This window comes from Thrips palmi, unplaced genomic scaffold (genome assembly GCF_012932325.1).
Source record: "Thrips palmi isolate BJ-2018 unplaced genomic scaffold, TpBJ-2018v1 HiC_scaffold_3, whole genome shotgun sequence".
Lineage (NCBI taxonomy): Eukaryota > Metazoa > Arthropoda > Insecta > Thysanoptera > Thripidae > Thrips > Thrips palmi.
In genome coordinates, this window is record NW_023144630.1 from 5,768,600 (window position 1) to 5,789,137 (window position 20,538).

General features: G+C 54.8%; 1 protein-coding gene across 1 annotated transcript in view; it reads right to left on the reverse strand.

Moving 5' to 3' along the window:
* Positions 1-20,538, reverse strand: part of LOC117648448 (V-set and immunoglobulin domain-containing protein 2-like) — a 95,449-nt gene that overhangs the window by 23,797 nt on the left and 51,114 nt on the right. Inside the window, exon 3 of the mRNA XM_034390952.1 lies at positions 1,103-1,238. Within this exon, the coding sequence (XP_034246843.1) occupies positions 1,103-1,238 (136 nt within the window). The remainder of the gene's footprint in view (positions 1-1,102; positions 1,239-20,538) is intronic.

A 20,538-nucleotide genomic window follows, 5' to 3' on the forward strand; every position in this document is an offset into this window, starting at 1 on the left:
CTCCAGCCGGGAGGAAACTTCTCCAGCGACCACATTTCCAGCCGGGCCGACCTTGGAAGTTGTCCCTTTTCACTTTGTGCGGCGACAAACGCGTTCGGGTCGGTGATGCTGCTTGCTTATTACGCGGAGTGCATCAGCCCACCGCCAGGGGAAGGGGCGGCGCACAGTGGGCCAGAAGACCGGTGGAGGCAGCCAAAGCTCTGGACGCCTTTTGAGCTCCAGAGTCGCTAAATAGGGCTCGAACCGGACGTGTGACCCCACCAATGGATTCCTCGTTCGAAGAGCAATCCATTGGTGGGGTCACACGTTCGGTTCGAGTCCCATTTAGCGACTCTGGAGCTCAAAACGCGTGTGGGCTTCGACCGCCTCCACCGGTCTTCTGGCCCACTGTGCGCACCTGCCACACAGTATGCATCCCGACGGGCAATCGCGCGGGAAAACGCGCCGAAAAGCAAAAGCAAAAAGGGGCGTCGTAAAAAGATGCGCGGGAATGCGGTGGCGTGTGGAAAAGGGGGGGGGGGGAATAATTCGAGGCGATGGCGGTGCTTGCGGCAAAACGGCACTTAGAACGCATCAAGCAGGATTGCCACGCAGCCGGCCCAGGAGCGGATCCAGGCCTTTTCAAGGAGGGGGCGATGCAGCGCCCTTTTCTCCTCCGCAGGTGAGGCCTTTGCGGTGGAAGGAGTCTCGTTCGAGCGATTCGGAGAGGACGGAGAGGTATCATGTGCCCCGAAGGCACGGAGCGGCACTGCCTCGGAGGACACTCGTCAACACACCCCTGTGCCACTTTCAGCCAAAGTTTCCCCCTCGCCTTCGAACCCAGGACCCACAGTGGGCCAGAAGACCGGTAGACGCTGTTGACTCTGTTATTGAGCTCCAGACTCGCTAAATGGTACTCGAACCGAACGTGTGACCCTACCAATGGATTGCTCTCCGAACGAGGAATCCATTGGCGGGGTCACACGTTCGGTTCGAGTCCCACTTAGCGACTCTGGAGCTCAAAACGCGTCTATGTTTCGGCCGCCTCCACCGGTGTCTTCTGACCTACCGCGCGCTGATTCAAGAGCTCTATTTTTGAAATGACTTTGTGGCGGGTACTGACCGAAGACGGTGAGGTACTCCGTCTTGATGCCGGTGTGGAAGTACGGCATGTCCGCCGACACCTCGCACTTGTAGAAGCCGCCCTGGGACCTGGTCACGTTGAGCAGGGTCACGTTGTTGGAGTCGGACCGGGCGAGCTGCAGACACAAAACGAGTTAGTTAGTTTTCCGCGTCACAGCGTCACCCCCGGACAACTTTTTTTTTTTTTTGCGCCAACGACGCCACGCGACGGACTCACGCCGCCTCGCGAGCGTATGAACCGAGCGCCTTGCAGGTCTCTCTCTCTCTCTCTCTCTCTCTCTCTCTCTCTCTCTCTCTCTCTCTCTCTCCCTCTCTCTCAGAAGTTTCCAATTACATGGCCGTCTTCGCGCCCGCAGCGCTTCATCCGATACGATTTCATCCGTCGACGTGGGTACTGGAGCAGGTAAGGAAAAAAAAGGGAAGAAGACACGGGAGTCGAACCGCAGTCCCCTCAAGTTTGAAGGCATTCAGTCACACTATTTACGTCAATGTGCAAACCCAAAGGCGCAAAAAGGTAATTTCTTTAATTGTTAAAAAATACATCAAATGGAAAAATAAAACCATATTGTTTCTAAAAAATTTCTTCTAAAATTAAAACAAGAAAGTTTTTTTTTCTTGACCCGGGTAGTCACTTTTTCAGGTGCACTGCCAAAGACATTCCGAGTCCAGAAATAAAGCACAGCAGCCGTGAACAAACGAACCAAGATTTCCACGCGGATTTCGAGCATAGAGAGGCGGATCTGGAGAGGGGGGGGGAGAGGAGATTCGTTATCCAGAGGATTACGTTATTTGTCGTCCAAAGTGCCGGTGCTGCTTCAGGCTGTAATTTCTTCCCGAGGGACCCTGTTCGGTCCGTAAGACTCAAGACTGCAGTGCGTTCCAAATTGACACGAAAAAACAACAACAATAAAAACAAAAACAAATTAAGTTTTGCTGCGAATCACGCCCCCCCTGCCTTTTGGCGCCTTCATTTTTGTTTTTGTTGTTGTTCTGTCGATGTGACTCTGCGAGGTGGCGGCCCTGATGGCGGCAAGCCCCGCCCGAGTCACTAACAACACGCAGGGTGGCCAACAATGGCCACGCAATGATGAATGGATTCTTTTCTCGTCCCTGGAAAGCGAGAGTACACTGCCAAGTGAAAGAGGGGGCGGGCCAGTGCGCTGCACAGTGGGCCAGAAGGACCGGTGGAGGCGGCCAAAACTCTTGACGGATTTTGAGCTCCAGAGTCGCTAAATGGGACTCAGACCGGATGTGTGACCCCGCCAATGGATTGCTCTTCGAGCGAGGGATCCATTGGTGGGGGTCTCACGTTCAGTTCGAAACCCATTTAGCGACTCTGGAGCTCACTTTGGAAGACAGCCGGACAGACAGCGCTGCGAAAACCTCGAGCACTACAGATTTTTGTCGGGAGTCTGTAGGTCTGTGGGCTGGCGAGCGAGAGGACACTGTCTGTGCGCGAGGGCGCGCGTGTGTGTGTGTAAGTGGCGTCCTAGAAGAAAAATGCGAAAAAATTAAGGATGTGGTATGGCAGCTCTGCTGCGGACGGGGCGGACCACGTGGAAGGTGGGAGAGAGAGCCAGAAACGAGCACAGTGAGTGAGAGAGAGGGAAGGGGGAGGGGGGGCGTGAAATATGAAGGGGTTGTAGCGTGTCGTCTGCTTTTCTTGCTTGAGTCGCCCACGACGGTCCTTTTTGCTCGGCTAAATTTAAACACTTTCCGCCTCCTAAATGGGGAAAGAAGGTGCCGCCTTAGAATTGCAATCAGAGTCGTCTCTTTTTCCTCTCTCTCTCTCTCTCTCTCTCTCTCTCTCTCTCTCTCTCTCTCTCTCTCTCTCTCCCTCTCTCTCTCTCTTCATTGGCTTTCCCCGACCTGCGCAGCGCCCCGGGTTGCGGGTTCGAAACTCGCTTTTCGAGGCTTTTCTGTTTCGCGGCAGCGCCTCGCTCCGCTGCCGAATATCGAAGAAAACTCTGCGGCGGAGGCGGAACATCGGCAATAAGAATGTGAGAAAACAACCAAATGCTTGACTCCGGCTGTCTCTCTCGCACTCAGGGCGCGTCCCGCGAGCGTGCGACAGAGACGGCGTGTCGTGCTTCCTGGCCTTGGAGTACGTCCGCGAGCAACTGCTGTGCTTTCAAATTCAACGTCAATATTATGGCATCCTTTACCGTGTCCAGAGACCATCAACTCACAGTGGGCCGGAAGACCGGTGGAAGCGGCCTAAACTCTAGACGCGTTTTGACCTCCAGAGTCGCTAAATGGAACTCGAACCGAACGTGTGACCCCACCAATGGACTGCTCTCCTAACGAGGGATCCATTGGTGGGGTCACACGTTGGTTCGAGTCCTGTTTAGCTACTCTGGAGCTCAAAACGCGTCTAGAGTTTTGGCCGCCTCCATCGGTCTTCCGGCCCACTGTGCGCCCCTAACCAACCCAATCTGCTGCGCCTTAATCAGAGGTAAAGTTTCGTAATTTTGCGCAAGTCTTTGTTGGCTGGCCGGACACTTGATGCGGGACTTACGCCGCTGCTGCGCGTCGTCCGTGGATTATCCCAGTGTCTACCAAGCACAACACTTGCAAAAAATTGCGCTTTTTCGAATTTTTTTAAAAATATTTTGTTTTAATATTTTCGTTTTGTTGACGGCTGAGACGGCCGCGTAACTTAGTCTGCCCGCCTCGCGGATACGCGGCTCTGGGCGTTCGAACGCTTGCCACGCCCGCATGGCCTCTGTGACCGGCTCAAAGCAGATCGGGCGGGCGGACGGACGGACGGACGGACGGACAGACGGGCAGGACATCAAACGGACGCACGGAAAAGGATTCAAAGGTCACGTGTGCACCTGGTTGGCACGCAATCCTAGGCTGAGGAGCGGCATGCAGGAAGTCCCCTTCGGGTTTAAAAAAAATAGTCGGAGAGAGAGAGGTAGAGAGAGGGGTAGAGAGAGAGAGAGAGAGAGAGAGAGAGAGAGAGAGAGAGAGAGAGAGAGAGGAGAGAGAGAGACGCGTGCAAACTTTCAACCGGACACTGCAGTACAGAGGGCCGCCCATCGCCCTACACAAAGAGGCTGCCTCTTTTTAATACCTTAATGCATCTTGCGTGCTTCGAGCTTCGTACTGCACACTTCGAGCTTGGGCCAAGGCACCACGGCTGGCAGGCAGCGGTGCGACCTGCACTCACACCGAGAGTCGTCGCTCTGTCTCTCTCGCACTCATGCGGCGTCCCGTGTCGGTGCGAGAGAGACGGAGCGACAAAAAGGACTCTCGGAATCCGTCTGCAGCAACGCCGCCTCTCGCCGCGATTACTCCCGAGCCGTGCACGCGAACAAGAGAGAGAGAGAGAGAGAGAGAGAGAGAGGAAGAGGAAGAGGGGCATGCTGCGTTGCATTAGAAACGGTGGAAAGGGTTGACGCGGGGGGTTCAATGCGCTCAATGCGCGCTGGGGCCGGGCAATCGTAGCAATGGACGTGTTCATCCCTCCGCCCAAAAAATTAATTACTTTAATGTTATTTAAAAAAAATTGCGATAACGTCTCGAAATTACGTGAAGAAATCGAATTGAGAAATCGAGAACAAAATGATCTTTTTATGTTACCTAAGGAATTGCAATACTACTATCTTAAAACTACGTCAGGAAATTGAATTTTAAACAAGTTAAATCTCGACGAGGCTGAATCCTGGGGGATACTAAGGCTACTTCGTGCCTAAAAAATCAAGTTGCTCTATGCGTATTGCTCTGAAAGCTCGCCCTTTTAGAGGCATCAGCACCGCGAGCCGGATTTTTGTTAAGTTGGCACTCCGCGATGCATACTCGAGTCCCCCCTCCCCCGCTCCGCAAGTTTGGCCGCAAACTCGCGTGTAAACGGCCCAGACGGCCCAGACGGCCCCAGATCTGACGTGCGCGAAGTCAATCCCCGCGAATCTGGTCCCAGAAAACATTTCGGCGCCAAAACTTGAAATGAAGTTACAACAAGAAGGACTTGTTGGCGCGCGGCGCGGTGCCGCGATCTCCCTCATCGAGAGCTTTTCCCGCCAAAGTTTCCGAATTCAGAGGCATCCCGCATTATGTGAGAGGCAGTGCGGCATATTTCGAAAAGGGAAAAAACACAAGGGGGCCCCGCCCGAGCTGGCAGCAGGCAGGCAGGCAGGCAGGCAGGCAGCCCGAAGCAGGTGAAGGTTGGTTCACATCACAGACGACTGCATAAGTTGGCCGGAACAAAGTCAAAGAGGCGTAAAATGGAAGAGGAAGGGTGGAGAGAGAGAGAGAGAGAGCGAGCGGGGACGCAGTTGGAATGAAGGGTTGGAGGAAACAGGACGAGGCGATAAGGTAGGGGCAAAAAGGGGCCAGAGGCGGGGCGTTACGAGAATGATAGAATATTGATCTAAACATGAGCAGCAGATGGTGTGTGCAGCGACCCAGTTCTGCTTCTTTCGTTCTAAGCTACTGAAAGAGTCACAAGTTTCCTCCTGAGTGCAGACCGCCTCGCGGGCCTTCGGGCCTTGCGGGTTGGGGCGGCGGCCGAAGAGAGAGACAGAGAAAGAGAGAGAGAGAGAGAGAGAGAGAGAGAGAGAGAGAGAGTGAGAGAGAGAGGGAGAGAGAGAGAGAGAGAGGGAGAGAGAGAGAGAGAGAGAGAGAGAGAGAGAGGGAGAGGAGAGAGAGAGAGAGAGAGGAGAGAGAGAGAGAGAGAGAGAGAGAGAGAGAGAGAGAGAGAGGTGACGCGAGGCGGACACGAATTCCGGGCATAGCAGCGCCACCATCAAGATATTCCGCCTATTCCAATATATATGCCATAATCCAACAGTATTTTCCATCGCCAATTTATTCCTCGGAGCTCATCCAGGTGCGAAGCGGGGCGAGGCGAGGCGCCGGGGCGCGCATAGTTCGCAGTTAAGGCAAACACAAGAGAGAGCGAGAGAGAGAGAGTGAGAGAGAGAGAGAGAGAGAGAGAGAGAGAGAGAGAGAGAGAGAGAGAGAGAGAGAGAGAGAGAGAGAGAGAGAGAGGGGGAGAGCGCATCATTACTTTGCACAGGAGGAAATAAAGTTTTTTTTAGCGTTCCACAGTTTAGTGAATTTTGAAAAGACTTAGGCCAAAGCAACGACTGCAGCGAACACTAGACCCACAGGCCAGAGTTGACAACCGAAGATCCATCCATGAGTGAAACCAGACTAGAGGCAGGGCTCAACGCGGAGGGAAAATGCAGCCGCGAGAGCGGCGAAGTGGGTGCATCCGTCGGTGCAGCGACTCAGGTGCGATGATCAAGACGTTCCAGGTGACCGGGGCACAATAGACGGGAACCGCTGACTCCTCTAAGGGCCTAGCCCCGCTTCACCCCGCCTCGCCCCGCCTCGCCCCGCCTCGCTCTGATATCTGACAGACGCTGAGTCGAGATGGCCCGCCCCGCACAGTGGGCCAGAAGACCGGTGGAGGCAGCTGAGACTCAAGACCAGTTTTGAGCTCCAGAGTCCCTAAATGGGGCTCGAACCGAACAAGTGACCCCACCAATGGATTCCTCGTCCGGAGAGCAATCCTTTGGTGGGGTCACACGTTCGGTTCGAGTTCCATTTAGCGACTCTGGAGCTCAAAACGCGTCCGGGATTTCGGCCGCCTTCACCGGTCTTCTGGCCCACTGTGCCCCGCCCGGCACGGCACGGCCAAAGCGCGCTTCAGCAGACGACTCGGGTCCAGACTCCAGACGGCCAGACTCAAAGACACCGCAACGTCAGCGACATCGCGCCGCGCTCGCGCAAGCTTGGCCACGGCCTGGCCCTATGGCCGTGCCACCATGGTGTTGTCATGTTGGTGCCACACTGCAACACAAACAACCGGCTTCCCAGCTTGGCGGTAGAATGATAAAAACGTCGAGTTATGGCGAGCCGCACGGGGCAGCCAAGCCCCGCCACGCCCCGCCACGCCCCGCCAAGATGGCAGGTGCCATGCCCCTCAATTGAGCTATATCTTATAATAAGTCGTTTGCGGGTCGAAAGCTCCCCGAAGATCCCCCGAAGGTGGCCGAAAGGTCCCCGAAGTTCCGAGCTGGCCGACGAGGCTCCTCTTTCTCCCCGGCCGGGAGACAGGGCGCGTGTTTGATGGTCCACTCGGCGGCAGGCGCCACGGCACACGGCACGGCACGCGCTTAGCCGCAACATTGAGGCGCGGCGCGTAAAGCGGAAGGACGCTGTAAAAATCGGCGCCAAGACCTGGCAACGCGCAGTGGGCCAGAAGACCGGGGGAGGCGGCCGAAACTTGGACGCGTTTTGAGCCCCAGAGTCGCTAAGCAGGACTCGAAACGAACGTGTGACCCCACCAATGGATTGCTCTCCGAACGAGGAATCCATTGGTGGGGTCACACGTTCGGTTCGAGTCCCATTTAGCGACTCTGTAGCTCAAACGCGTCCGGGGTTTTGACCGCCTCCGCCGGTCTTCTGGCCCACTGCGTGGCGTCCGGTCCGGCCGGGCGCCAGGCCAGCGAAACCTGGGCGGCACGGCCAGCAGTGGCGGGGCGTGGCGGGGCGTGGGCGTGGCGGGGCGTGGGGGCGTGGCGGGGCGTGGCGGGGCCAGCTGCAACAGCTAGCCGCGTAGCCGAGTCCGGCAGCGCTGCGCAGACCCCTCGCCCCAAAGTTTGCAAGTGTTGTGTTCCGATACCATGTTAGCCAGACTTGATGGCCCCACCAATACAGGGCGGACGCTGTCCAGGCGCGCGGGGCGGGGTGGGGCGGGGCGGGGTGCGGGCAGGCCAGCGAGTTGCTCGGACAGGCAGGAGTTTCAGCGGTCGGTCCTGTAGCGGAGTCTCTCCAGCACAGTCTCCCAGCGTGCAGTCTCTCTAGCCTCTCTATCACCGGCAGTTTCTCTCGCAGCGTCTCGCTGGCAGCATCTTCCAGCACTGTCCCTCTACCATTGCCTCTCATCACGGTCTCTCTAGCCTCTCTATCACCGGCAGTTTCTCTCGCAGCGTCTCGCTGGCAGCATCTTCCAGCACTGTCCCTCTACCATTGCCTCTCATCACGGTCTCTCTAGCCTCTCTATCACCGGCAGTTTCTCTCGCAGCGTCCCGCTGGCAGCATCTTCCAGCACTGTCCCTCTACCATTGCCTCTCATCACGGTCTCTCTAGCAACGCCTCGGCAACATGTGCCTCTCCAACATGGTCTCTCTAACAGTGTTCTCTCCAGTGCGGTCTCACGACCACAGTCTCTCCAAGACAGCCTCCGCAACGCACCCCGTCGCCGGGCGCCTGCGAATGCCGGGGCGGGCCTCCCGCCAGCCACGCGTGGTGGGCGCGTTGCCTACGTCGCGCCTCGCAGGCGTCGTCGCACAGTGGGCCAGCAGACCGGTGGAGGCGGCCGAAACTCCAGACGCGTTTTGAGCTCCAGAGTCGCTAAATGGGCCTCGAACCGAACGTGTGACCCCACCAACGGATTGCTCTCCGAACGAGGAATCCATTGGTGGGGTCACACGCTCGGTTCGAGTCCTGTTCAGCGACTCTGGAGCTCAAAACGCGTCTCGAGTTTCGGCCGCGGGCGCCGGCCTTCTTGCCCACTGTGCGTCGCCCTCCAGGCCTTCAGGACCACGAGCTTCGCGACCTTGGCAGCCAGCCCTATCTCCCTCGTCAACGGCTCGCGGCGTTTGGGGAGGGGAGGGGGAGGCGAGGCAAACCACCGGAACGCGCGAAACGCGAAACGCGGCGGGGCGGAGTGGCAAACATAAACACACCATAAATTTGACGAGCGAATCCCAAAAAATGGCTGAATCAGTTGTAAACTGATAGCGCCCTCAGCGGGAGGCTGTAGCCCTGGCTGTAGCCCTGGGCGGGGCGCTGGCGATCGACCTGGCGCACTGGAAAAAAAGTATGGTAAATGCCAGAAAAACGCAACTCAACTTACGGTTTCGAGGCGGGGTTCCGACAGGGGGTGGAAACTCCTATGGCGCGGCTGAAGCCAAGCTCGGCGCGCCGCGCTACGCCACGCCACTGCCCAGCCGGCCGGACGGCGGGCGGAGACGGTCTGCCGCCGCGTCTTTTATTGCTCAGAAATCACTTAAAAATTGAATGTTATGAGATGCCATGATTTTTAAACAAAGGATTAAGACCCAAGGAATCGCCCTGTCACATTCATTTTGCCCAAAACTTCCGTCATTTCGTACAGTTTGTCGAGAAAACTTGCGGCGGAGCACGAAAATCCAGACTGCAGTTCATATTTTATTTTTTATCGGGTATTTTGGTTGCTCTGACACGTATAGTGTAAGCGAGTCAAAGTTTCCTTGTACTTTCCTCTATCCAATGCGATACCCGGATGTTGAAAAAGACAATCCGCAAAGAAATGCACCGTCATAAAAGATGCGACGGTGAAATGACAGTTTTCGGCAACATTCATTTCCCGCTTGGATTATAATTTCATCTTTGAGGTTATCGAATAAAGACACCTCCTATGCCATGTCAAATTTTATGTAGATTCCAAATCTGTCCTCGGATTTGAAATCCGTTGAAGGATTGCTGAAATCGAAACGGATTAAGTTTGACTTGTAGAGGTTATGTGTACGTGAGCTCTACGGCTAACCTCTACAAGTCAAACTTAATCCGTTTCGATTTCAGCAATCCTTCAACGGATTTCAAATCCGAGGACAGATTTGGAATCTACATAAAATTTGACATGGCATAGGAGGTGTCTTTATTCGATAACCTCAAAGATGAAATTATAATCCAAGCGGGAAATGAATGTTGCCGAAAACTGTCATTTCACCGTCGCATCTTTTATGACGGTGCATTTCTTTGCGGATTGTCTTTTTCAACATCCGGGTATCGCATTGGATAGAGGAAAGTACAAGGAAACTTTGACTCGCTTACACTATACGTGTCAGAGCAACCAAAATACCCGATAAAAAATAAAATATGAACTGCAGTCTGGATTTTCGTGCTCCGCCGCAAGTTTTCTCGACAAACTGTACGAAATGACGGAAGTTTTGGGCAAAATGAATGTGACAGGGCGATTCCTTGGGTCTTAATCCTTTGTTTAAAAATCATGGCATCTCATAACATTCAATTTTTAAGTGATTTCTGAGCAATAAAAGACGCGGCGGCAGACCGTCTCCGCCCGCCGTCCGGCCGGCTGGGCAGTGGCGTGGCGTAGCGCGGCGCGCCGAGCTTGGCTTCAGCCGCGCCATAGGAGTTTCCACCCCCGGAGTCATTATAGACACGCAGCGTTTAAATAATAAAAATGGGTCTTATATACACGCAGCGTGTATATAATATATATACATCTTATTTTCACGCAGCGTGTCTCCAAGGGCCAGTTTTATTATTTACACGCAGGAAAAGTTTTGCTGCGTGTAAATAATATTTTGGCTTTTATTTAAACGCTGCGTGTCTCCAAGGCACCAAAAAATTATTGGCACGCAGGATTGTAAAAAGTCTTCCGACCGGCGAATGAGTCCGGCATGGCGGCTTGGTGGATGAGTGGGTCCGTGCTTGCACGAGAATTTTTTGGCCCGGGTTCGAGACTTGCCTTCTTCTCAAAAAATTTCTGCGTGTCAATAATGAAAACCGGTGTTGTTTCAACGCTGCGTGTTTATAATAAATTCACATGTTATTTACACGCAGCGTGTCTGCAAGACCCAGTTTTATTATTTACACGCAGGAAAAGTTTTGCTGCGTGCAAATAATATTTTGGCTTTTATTTAAACGCTGCGTGTCTCCAAGACACCAAAAAATTATTGGCACGCAGGATTGTAAAAAGTCTTCCGACCGGCGACTGAGTCCGGCATGGCGGCTTGGTGGATGAGTGGGTCCTTGCTTGTACGGGAATTTTTTGGCCTGGGTTCGAGACTTCGTCTTTCTTTCAAAAAAATTCTGCGTGTCAATAATGAAAACCGGTGTTGTTTCAACGCTGCGTGTTTATAATAAATTCACATGTTATTTACACGCAGCGTGTTTGCAAGACCCAGTTTTATTATTGACACGCAGAAATTTTTTGAGAAGAAGGCGAGTCTCGAACCCGGGCCAAAAAATTCCCGTGCAAGCACGGACCCACTCACCCACCAAGCCGCCATGCCGGACTCAGTCGCCGGTCGGAAGACTTTTTACAATCCTGCGTGCCAATAATTTTTTGATGCCTTGGAGACACGCAGCGTTTAAATAAAAGCCAAAATATTATTTGCACGCAGCAAAACTTCTCCTGCGTGTAAATAATAAAACTGGAATCGCAGACACGCTGCGTGTAAATAACATGTGAATTTATTATAAACACGCAGCGTTGAAACAACACCGGTTTTCATTATTGACACGCAGAAATTTTTTGAGAAGAAGGCGAGTCTCGAACCCGGGCCAAAAAATTCCCGTGCAAGCACGGACCCACTCACCCACCAAGCCGCCATGCCGGACTCAGTCGCCGGTTGGAAGACTTTTTACAATCCTGCGTGCCAATAATTTTTTGATGCCTTGGAGACACGCAGCGTTTAAATAAAAGCCAAAATATTATTTGCACGCAGGAACATTTTGTCCCACATGGCCACCGTCGGTGGACGTCTGAGGGGAAAAATCCTGCGTGTCAATAATTTTTTTTCTGTTATATGCACGCTGCGTGTACATAAAGTCCAATTTTATTATTTAAACGCTGCGTGTATATAATATTAGTCTTCCACCCCCTGGTTCCGATCGGATCGAGCGCACGGACAAAATGATGAGTTCCACTTAATTGTGGAGTTGGTGGCGGGGCGCTCAATGCAAGGAGGGAATTGACACCTCAAGAGGTAATGTATCGAGTGACATCGTGTCTGCCTGTCTGTCTGTCCTGTCTGTCTGTCCGTCTGGCTAGCAGGACAAGGCGTTTACGCATATCGTCATACCCGCAGCGATACAGCACTCTTGTTTGTCATGCTGGCATCTCCCTGCCGCGCGGCCCAAGTCAAGAAGCGGTTTTATATATAAACGGCCCCGGCCGCATATGCGCGGGGAGAGAGAGAGAGAGAGAGAGAGAGAGAGAGAGAGAGAGAGAGAGAGAGGGACTGTGTGCGCGCGTGCTCGAAAGCGGGGCTCTGGTGGTATAACATTTTCATGGTGGAAGCATGCGCGTCCCGGGGCCCCGCGGCCCATGACCGTCGAGGAAGAATCTCGGAGCCCGGAGCCGCCCGGAGCAGCATCCGGGGTCACGGACGTGGAAGCAGATGAAAGAAATGCATCCGAGGATTGATTGAATCACGAGGTCTTTCTGCGAGACGCTGCTCGCGGATGCGGCTTATCTCCGCCGGACCGCTCGGCCGAGACTCGCCACACGATCTGCCGCTGATACGCGCCAACTTCTTCAACGGCCACTAAACGCGTGAAATACGAAGGGGACTTACACGGGACTTAACAGTCACGCTTTACGGGGCCGCACGTCAAAACAAAGTCCGGGGGGGGTGAATGAGAGATAAGCGCCGTGGACCTGTTGTTATGACCGCTATATATCCGCCTATTAACAAAGAGATATCTCGGCAGAGTCGTTTCGAATTGCGTCCCCTTCCGCGCCCTTGGTCCCTAGCTAGTCCTTGGCCCTGGGCCCCTGCCCGTCCTTGGCGCCAAAACGGACCGGCGCACAGTGGGCCAGAGGACCGGGGCAGGCGGCCAAAACTCTCGACGCGTTTTGAGCCCCAGAGTCGCTAAACAGGACTCGAACCGAACGTGTGACCCCACCAATGGATTCCTCGTTCGGAGAGCCATCCGTTGGTGGGGTCACACGTTCGGTTCGGGTCCCATTTAGCGACTCTGGGGCTCGAAACGCGTTTGGGGGTTTGACCGCCTCCACCGGTCTTCTGGCCCACTGCGGGGCGTGTGTTTCTCCCCTAATCGTATTTCTGTTGGGGAAATTAGCCCGACTTTGCGGCTCTGGCGACGGCCGGAAGCGTGGCGAGAGCCCGGCCAATTTTCAGTGCCGGCTCAGAAGTAGCGGATGCAACAATGTGGGTGTGAGCAGAGAAGGGGGGGGGGGGCAGCAGATTCTAAGTCAAATCGGTTTAAACAAGGTTTTGCCACAGCTAAAAGTTTCACTCATTTTAGAATCGTTGACGGTTGTTGCGCTGGAAATGCTTTTTACCGTCAGACTGGTCCGTGGCAGGAAACCGCGCTTAGTTCAAGACAAAGTAGATGCGTCCGCTCAAAAATCTTAAAAAACAGTGAAATAAGTCTATAAGCTGACAAAAAAAAATGAGAATGATAGGCGACGAGGCTGAGAGCGTAGGCCGAGATCCATCCCACATGGTCGAAATCGGTCAAAGCGCACTACTCTCTCTGTTCCAATTTTCCCCGCGAATGACCCTTTTGAGCGGATGGCTTTGCCGGCCGCGCGTACCGCGTGCGAGCCTCTGCCACTGGAAAAGACTTTGCAGTAGTTTGGGCCGACCCGACCGGCCGACCGGGCCCGGCATAACCTGGCCCGGCATGGCCCGGCACGGTGGGCCAGAAGACCGGTGGAGCGGCCGAAATTCGAGACGCTACTTAGGACTCGAACCGAACGTGTGACCCCACCAATGGATTGCTCTCCGAACGAGGAATCCATTAGTGGGGTCACACGCTCGGTTCGAGTCCTGTTCAGCGACTCTGGAGCTCAAAACGCGTCTGGGGTTTTGGCCGCCTCCACCGGTCTTCTGGCCCACTGTGGACCGTGGGGCCGAATGCTCCACGCCTGTAGTTTACAATCTCATTAATTACTCGAACCTCCGTGTAGCTGCAAACCTGGGACCTGCAGACTTGGGCTCCCTCTGCCAAGCACCCCGCCCCGCCCCGCCCCACTCCGCCCCGCCGCGAGCTAGAGGCCCTGCGCCCCTTTTCCGAACCCTCTGGTGATAGCAAGTCTGTGATAACGACCAGGGCGGCCGAGTTGCTGACAAGCGAGGGGAGGGGCGGCGGAAAGAGTCAGAGGTGGCGGGGCGGGGCGGCCTCTTCGGTAATTAGCCCGCACTCGTGCATAAAGTCAATTCAATGTATCCGCCAGAGTTCTTTGTCTCGCGGCTGGCTTCGACGAGGCTCGACGAGGCGCGAGGAAACTCAGCCATGAATTGAAAAATAACGACTCGGCAACACGGTCGTGACTGCGCGCCATCAGCGCCCAAAGTCGGTATCGCGAGTCGAGGATCGCATCGAGATATCGAAATCCGGCCCGACGCGTGGAGCGAGTCGGCCGTACCACCGCACAGTGTGCCGGAAGACCAGATTTCTCAACGCGTTTTGAGCCCCAGAGTCGCTAACTGGGACTCGAACCGAACGTGTGACCCCACCAATGGATTCCTCGTTCAGAGAGCAATCCATTGGTGGGGTCACACGTTCGGTTCGAGTCCCATTTAGCGACTCTGGAGCTCAAAACGCGTCTAGATTTTGGCCCACTGTGAACCGCGGAGCTCCAAGTCCCAGAAAAAGGGGAGGGGGAAGGCTGGCTGGTTATCAGCTGTTGCGGCTCGGCTTTGGCTGCGAGTCGAAGATACGGTCGCCACTAATCCGTTTTGTGTGAACAGTGTGCCTCCAGCGTTGGGCTGCTCTCGCGGCACGGCGATGCAGTGACTGCGACCCTCGTACACGGGAAGAAGACATCTCTCAAAACTCATGGCCGAGGGAAGTTTGTGAGAAGGGGGCGCACAAAATTAATGACCACACTGTTAATTTAAAAAAAAACTTTAACTTCTTTTCCCTTTAAGACCCCCTTTCGGGAGCGCACATGTAACCTTTTCGAAATGTTTAAACGTTTTTGATTTGATAAATTACGCAATTTTAAATTTGTTTTGTTTTTTCAACGAAGCCCTGCAGTCCTCGAGTCCCGAAAGTGCCAGAGTCCCAGAGGCTCGTCTCCGGCTTACTTTACAGGCCAATCCAGCAGCGAGCACACTGAAAGGAGTCCGCTTTCTCAAAGTGCGCCACCTCGCGTGTTTCTGCAGCCCTCCCACGCGTCGTTCTCTGGGCCTCCCAGCGAGCTGCCGGACGGAAGCGACCTGCTAATGCTTCCAAAACGCGGCCCGGCGTTGCAGGTAGCCTGCCTTGTTCCAGGGTGGCCCCCTACCTGCAACGGGCCTGGAACCAGAGCGGGCCGTCTGGCCGAGTACCTACACTGCCAGTCAGTCGCAGCGGGCGGCCGTCGCCGTCTGTCTGTGTGCCCGTCTGTCTGTCTGTCTGTCTGCCTGTTTGTCTGTCTGCCTGTCTGTCTGTCCGTCTGTCTGCCCGTCTGTCTGTCTGTCTGTCTGTCTGTCTGTCTGTCTGCCAGTCTGTCTGTCTGCCAGTCTGTCTGTCTGCCAGTCTGTCTGTCTGTCTGTCTGTCTGTCTGCCAGAGCGTGTGTGGTGGATGGGTATTATACCAATGCAAGCCGGAGCAGATCGGAATGGACCAGTTTGGTACGACCACGTCGAATCAATGCGAGCCAAACCGTGGCCCCTATTTGAACAGCGCGCCCAACAGGAAATTGAGTTAACCCTCCGCTCCCCCCGCCCCGACCCGTCCCCCTCTAAGCTTTTTACCCCCTCCCCCGGCTGTTTCTCCAGTGAGGCCGCGTGTACGTGAGGACCCTTCTTTTCCATCAGGGATTGGCCCGCCGAGACCGCCATGCACAGTGGGCCAGAAGACCGGTGGAGGCGGCCAAAACTCCAAACGCGTTTTGAGCTGCAGAGTCGCTAAACAGGACCCGAACCGAGCGTGTGACCGCACCAATGGATTGCTCTCCGAACGAGGAATCCATTGGCGGGACCACACGTTCGGTTCGAGTCCTGTTTAGCGACTCTGCAGCTCAAAACGCGTCTGGAGTTTTGGCCGCCTCCACCGGTCTTCTGGCCCACTGCGCCGTGACGCGCCAGCCAGTGGCGAACCCGAACAACGTTAAATTCACTTTTTGAATCTCGTCTTACGTTTTACGGTGCCGTTTGTTGGCGGTGGATGTAATAATCGCAGCGCTATTTCTCCCTTTGTGCGCGCGTCTCGCGTCTCGGCGGAGCGGCCACAAGAAAAAGCGCGACAAAATGAAATAGCGAAAAAAAGAAGAAAAAAAAAACGGACGACAGATAACACTACTGCCGCAGCACACACATGATTCATCACTAGGACCGCCGTTCAGTGTTCCAAGCCAGTATCCTCCGACCGGGGCTCGGCGGGGGTCATGGTGTGTTCTGTTCGAGGGGGAAGGGGGGGGGGTCCAGTTACTGCGACCCTGATCACCGCGGGGGCCGCAGGGACCCCCGGGACGCACGTATTTTATTCTTGCAGTGTCATAGACGCATCCATAGGAATAAATCGCGAATCGCCGAGGCGCTCTTTGACCAGGAGGACGACGAGGGGGACGAAATAGCGGCCAAGACGGACAGCCTGGCAGGCGAGCTCCCATCAAGCCGGAGAGAGAGAGAGAGAGAGAGAGAGAGAGAGAGAGAGAGAGAGAGAGAGAGAGAGAGAGAGAGAGAGAGAGAGAGATAGAGCTCTCCATGTCCCTTGGGGATTTATGACACCGGATGTTTCAAGCTGCCCAGTTGCAGAGTGGGCCAGAGGACCGGTGGAGGCGGTCAAAATCCCGAGCGCGTTTTGAGCTCCAGAGTCGCTAAATGGGACTCGAACCGAACGTGTGACCCCACCAATGGATTGCTCTCCGAACGAGCAATCCATTGGTGGTGTCACACGCTCGGTTCGAGTCCCTTTTTGTAGCGACTCCGGAGCTCAAACCGCGTCTTGTCTTCTGGCGCACTGTGGAGCAGTGCCGAGGCAGCGAGTGCAGCCAGGCCTCGCGCCAGGCAGTGAGCCAGGCAGTGGAGGGGCTGCGGCTGCACTGGAAACTTTAGGGGCGACACGCCGACGTAAACTTCGGTTTCTGTCGAGCAAGTCGCCTCCGCCAGCCGAGTCGACTCACGGCGCGGCCATTTTCATCAAACACCGCGCGGGCGTCGCAGCCGAGCGGCGCGCGCCGCCAGCTGCCAAGCTGCGGGTCGTGGGTTCGAATCCCACTCACCGTGGCGCCACAATATTTTTGCAGCTTTATCGCTACAGCAATCATGCCGAGGAAGTCTTAATTTTTTTTAGGCTGTACATTTTTGAACAGTTTAATGGTCATGCTTAGAGTAGCTCAGTTGTAAAATTAGAACTCCCAAGTGCCCTGTTTAATGCATGTTGCTTTGAAATAGCACGGGTTACAAGTAAGGCCTCTCACTCGAATTACAGCCCCTTCCCCGACGCGCTGCACCCGGTTTTGTTGCAGTGGAATGCAAGTGAGCCACCGCACCGCAGCCCGTCGGGACGTCTATAGTTTGATCCCTCCCCCCCACCCCCCTCAGGCATCTTCAGCGTGCCGGAACTCGAATCACCCCCCCCCCCCCCTCAGTGATCCACGCCGCAGTATCTCATCAAACCTTAGCCAGCAAGACGCAAATGCTGCAACTGGAACTCCCCGTGCACCCCAGCCCGTAATCCCCCCTTCCAAGTGCACACACACACACACAGACACACACATGCGTCTCTTCCAGACTTGCAGTGGTGTGCAGCTGGATGCACTTGCGCCACTCTGTGCCCATTTTTCTCTGCAGCGCTGAAATGAATGCCTCTCCCCCTGTCTCGGGCGGAGTGGAGAGAGAGAGAGAGAGAGAGAGAGAGAGAGAGAGAGAGAGAGAGAGAGAGAGAGAGAGAGAGAGAAGAAAGAGAGCGACTGTGCGCGTTCCAGTCTCCCCTTCAAAACGGCATATCGTCGTTTTGATTTCGACGGTTTTCAGTTATTCATTTCCCAGTTCACGCCACGTTATTGCAAATAGATAAATACGTAGGCAGCCAAAACTATAAGTATCATTAAAACAAAAATGAATTTAAAATAAAACAAGGTTAAAAACATAATTGCCAAATATTTTTTTCCATCAGTTATATTTATTCAATGCAGTGATGAGGGAGTCTGCTATTCCCACTATTTATGCCATGCAGCACCTATTTCTGACAGTGTGGGTGCTTCCCTAGCGGGAAGCTTTGGCTTTGAAGAGGCGCTCACAGAGGAGAGGCGTCCTGCTGCTTCCCCGCTGCCCCCCACTTCCCCGCCCCGCCCCGCCCCGCCCTGCCCCGCCCTGCCGCGCCCTGCCACCTGTACAACTCGGCAGAAAATCAAGTGCTGCACTGTAAGTCAGGCGGGAGCTTCGGCCGCAGTGCCGCGCCGCGTCGCCCGGAGCAGAGCTCTGCCAGCAGCCTTCAGGGCAGCCTGCCTGCACCGTGGTCAGGTATCAAACACTCTAACGGCTTCAGCGGCTTTCCGCAGCGAGAGAGAGAGAGAGAGAGAGAGAGAGAGAGAGAGAGAGAGAGAGAGAGAGAGAGAGAGAGAGAGAGGGGGGGGGGGGAAAGCGCGCGAAACAGCCAAAACTGACACAGTCAATCCGTTAAGGACAAAAAAATACCGTTCGTAGTTAGGCTTTGGAACCAGCTTTTGTCGCTTTTTTTGCTTCCGGGAAGTGGCACACTCTCGCGTGCAAGGACGCTCGGAGGGTAGCATTCCCTTTAAGCGCTCTCCAGAGAGAGAGCGAGAGAGAGAGCGAGAGAGAGAGCGAGCAGCACTCCGAGTGTACCAGCAGGCACCACTCAAAGAGAATGCCGTATGTATGGGAGAACTACGCTGTCGATACCGACGCTTCGCGTGCGCCTTTGGACAGGTGTTCCATTATGTGAACTATTTCGAAAAGGCTGCACAGTGGGCCAGAAGACCGACGCAGGCGGCCGAAACTCTTGACGCATTTGGAGCTTCAGTGTCGCTGAACAGGACTTGAACCGAGCGTGTGACCCCACCAATGGATTCCTCGTTCGAAGAGCAATCCATTGGTGGGGTCCCACGCTCGGTTCGAGTCCCATTAGCGACTCTGGAGCTCGAAACGCGTCCGGGATTTTGGCCGCCTGCGATGGTCTTCTGGCCCACTGTGTGCCTGTCCGAGCCCAGCCGGGGGCGGGTTGTGATACGCCAGGGACGGCGGCAGAGGCAGGGCGCCTCAAAGCAACCGCCAATCATCATGCGTGGACTTCGCGCTTAATCCCCCGGGGCAGCCTAGGGCAGCCCGCCCAGCCCGGGGCACGCCCGCTTCGATCCCGCTCCTGCACTGAAAATTGAATGGCAAGACTGATGGCCAAAATTTGGTGAGACAAAAAAGTCTCGCCATTTTTTGGCGAGAAACAAAAGTCTCGCCATTTTTTTGGCGAGAAACTAAAGTCTCGCCATTTTTTGGCGAGAAACAAATGTCTCGCCAAAATATGGCAATAATTGCAACCCCACTCTATTTGATACTGGGAAATATATCCCAATCAAGATCACTCTGGTTTCAGGACACTGAAATTGACCTCCCACTAGACCAATGTCTTTTTAAACGATGACAAAAAAAGTAAATAGTTGGGCAACGCTTTGCTGACGCAAACCAAATTCACATAATATAACCTTACATTAATATTTTCATAACTGAAAGTGATAGCTTCCTGTATTATTTTCAACTTGAGTAATTGAAAGACTGTAGTTAGTGATGTGTTTACCGGAGTGATCTTGACTGGGATACATTTCCCAGTATCAAATAGAGTGGGGTTGCAATTATTGCCATATTTTGGCGAGACTTTAGTTTCTCGCCAAAAAAATGGCGAGACTTTTGTTTCTCGCCAAAAATTGGCGAGACTTTTTTTCTTTCCCCTAGGTTGGAATGAATTCTGACCTTTGACTTTTCAGTGTGGACCGCAGGCATAGGCCAGGGCGGGCCAGGGCAGCCCGGGGCGGACTGCCAGGGACTGCCAGGGACTGCCCCCAACTCCCAGGCCGCCCGGCCGTGCGTTTTGCAAACCCCGCCGGACTGTGCGTTCGCAAAGCCATTGAGGTTTCCTTCAGGAACACCGGCAGCCCCCCTGGGACTTCTGGTAGTGCAGACAGGTTCAACTCCCCTGGGGGGGTGGGGGCGGGGGTGAGGTACCGGATCCGACACAGCCAGTGGCTCAATTAGACCGTCTTCGGGCAAAGGGGCAGTGCAGTGGCGTCTGGCGTCCCGTCTCGGGGAAGGCCACGGCGAGGCCACGGCGAGGCCACGGCACCGCAAGCCGCACAGCACGCAGCCATGCCATGCCTTGCAGACGACAGCCATCTCGGGGCAATTAAATAATGCAGTGGCACGTTCGGCGGGGTTCGGGGTTCAAGGGTCGAACCCCTGGGGCGTGCTCCAGCCAGACTCCAGCTGGCACTCGTCTGGACTGGAGAGCATTTGCTGGAGCCTGGAGGATCTCAAGGATCTGGAGGACCTGGAGGGCCTGGAAGACCTGGAGGATCTGGAGAATCTGGGGGACCTGGAGGGTCTTTGGAGGATCTGGAGGATCTGAAGGATCTGGAGGACCTGGAGGGCCTGGAAGACCTGGAGGATCTGGAGAATCTGGGGGACCTGGAGGGTCTTTGGAGGATCTGGAGGATCTGAAGGATCTGGAGGACCTGGAGGATCTCTGGAGGATCTGAA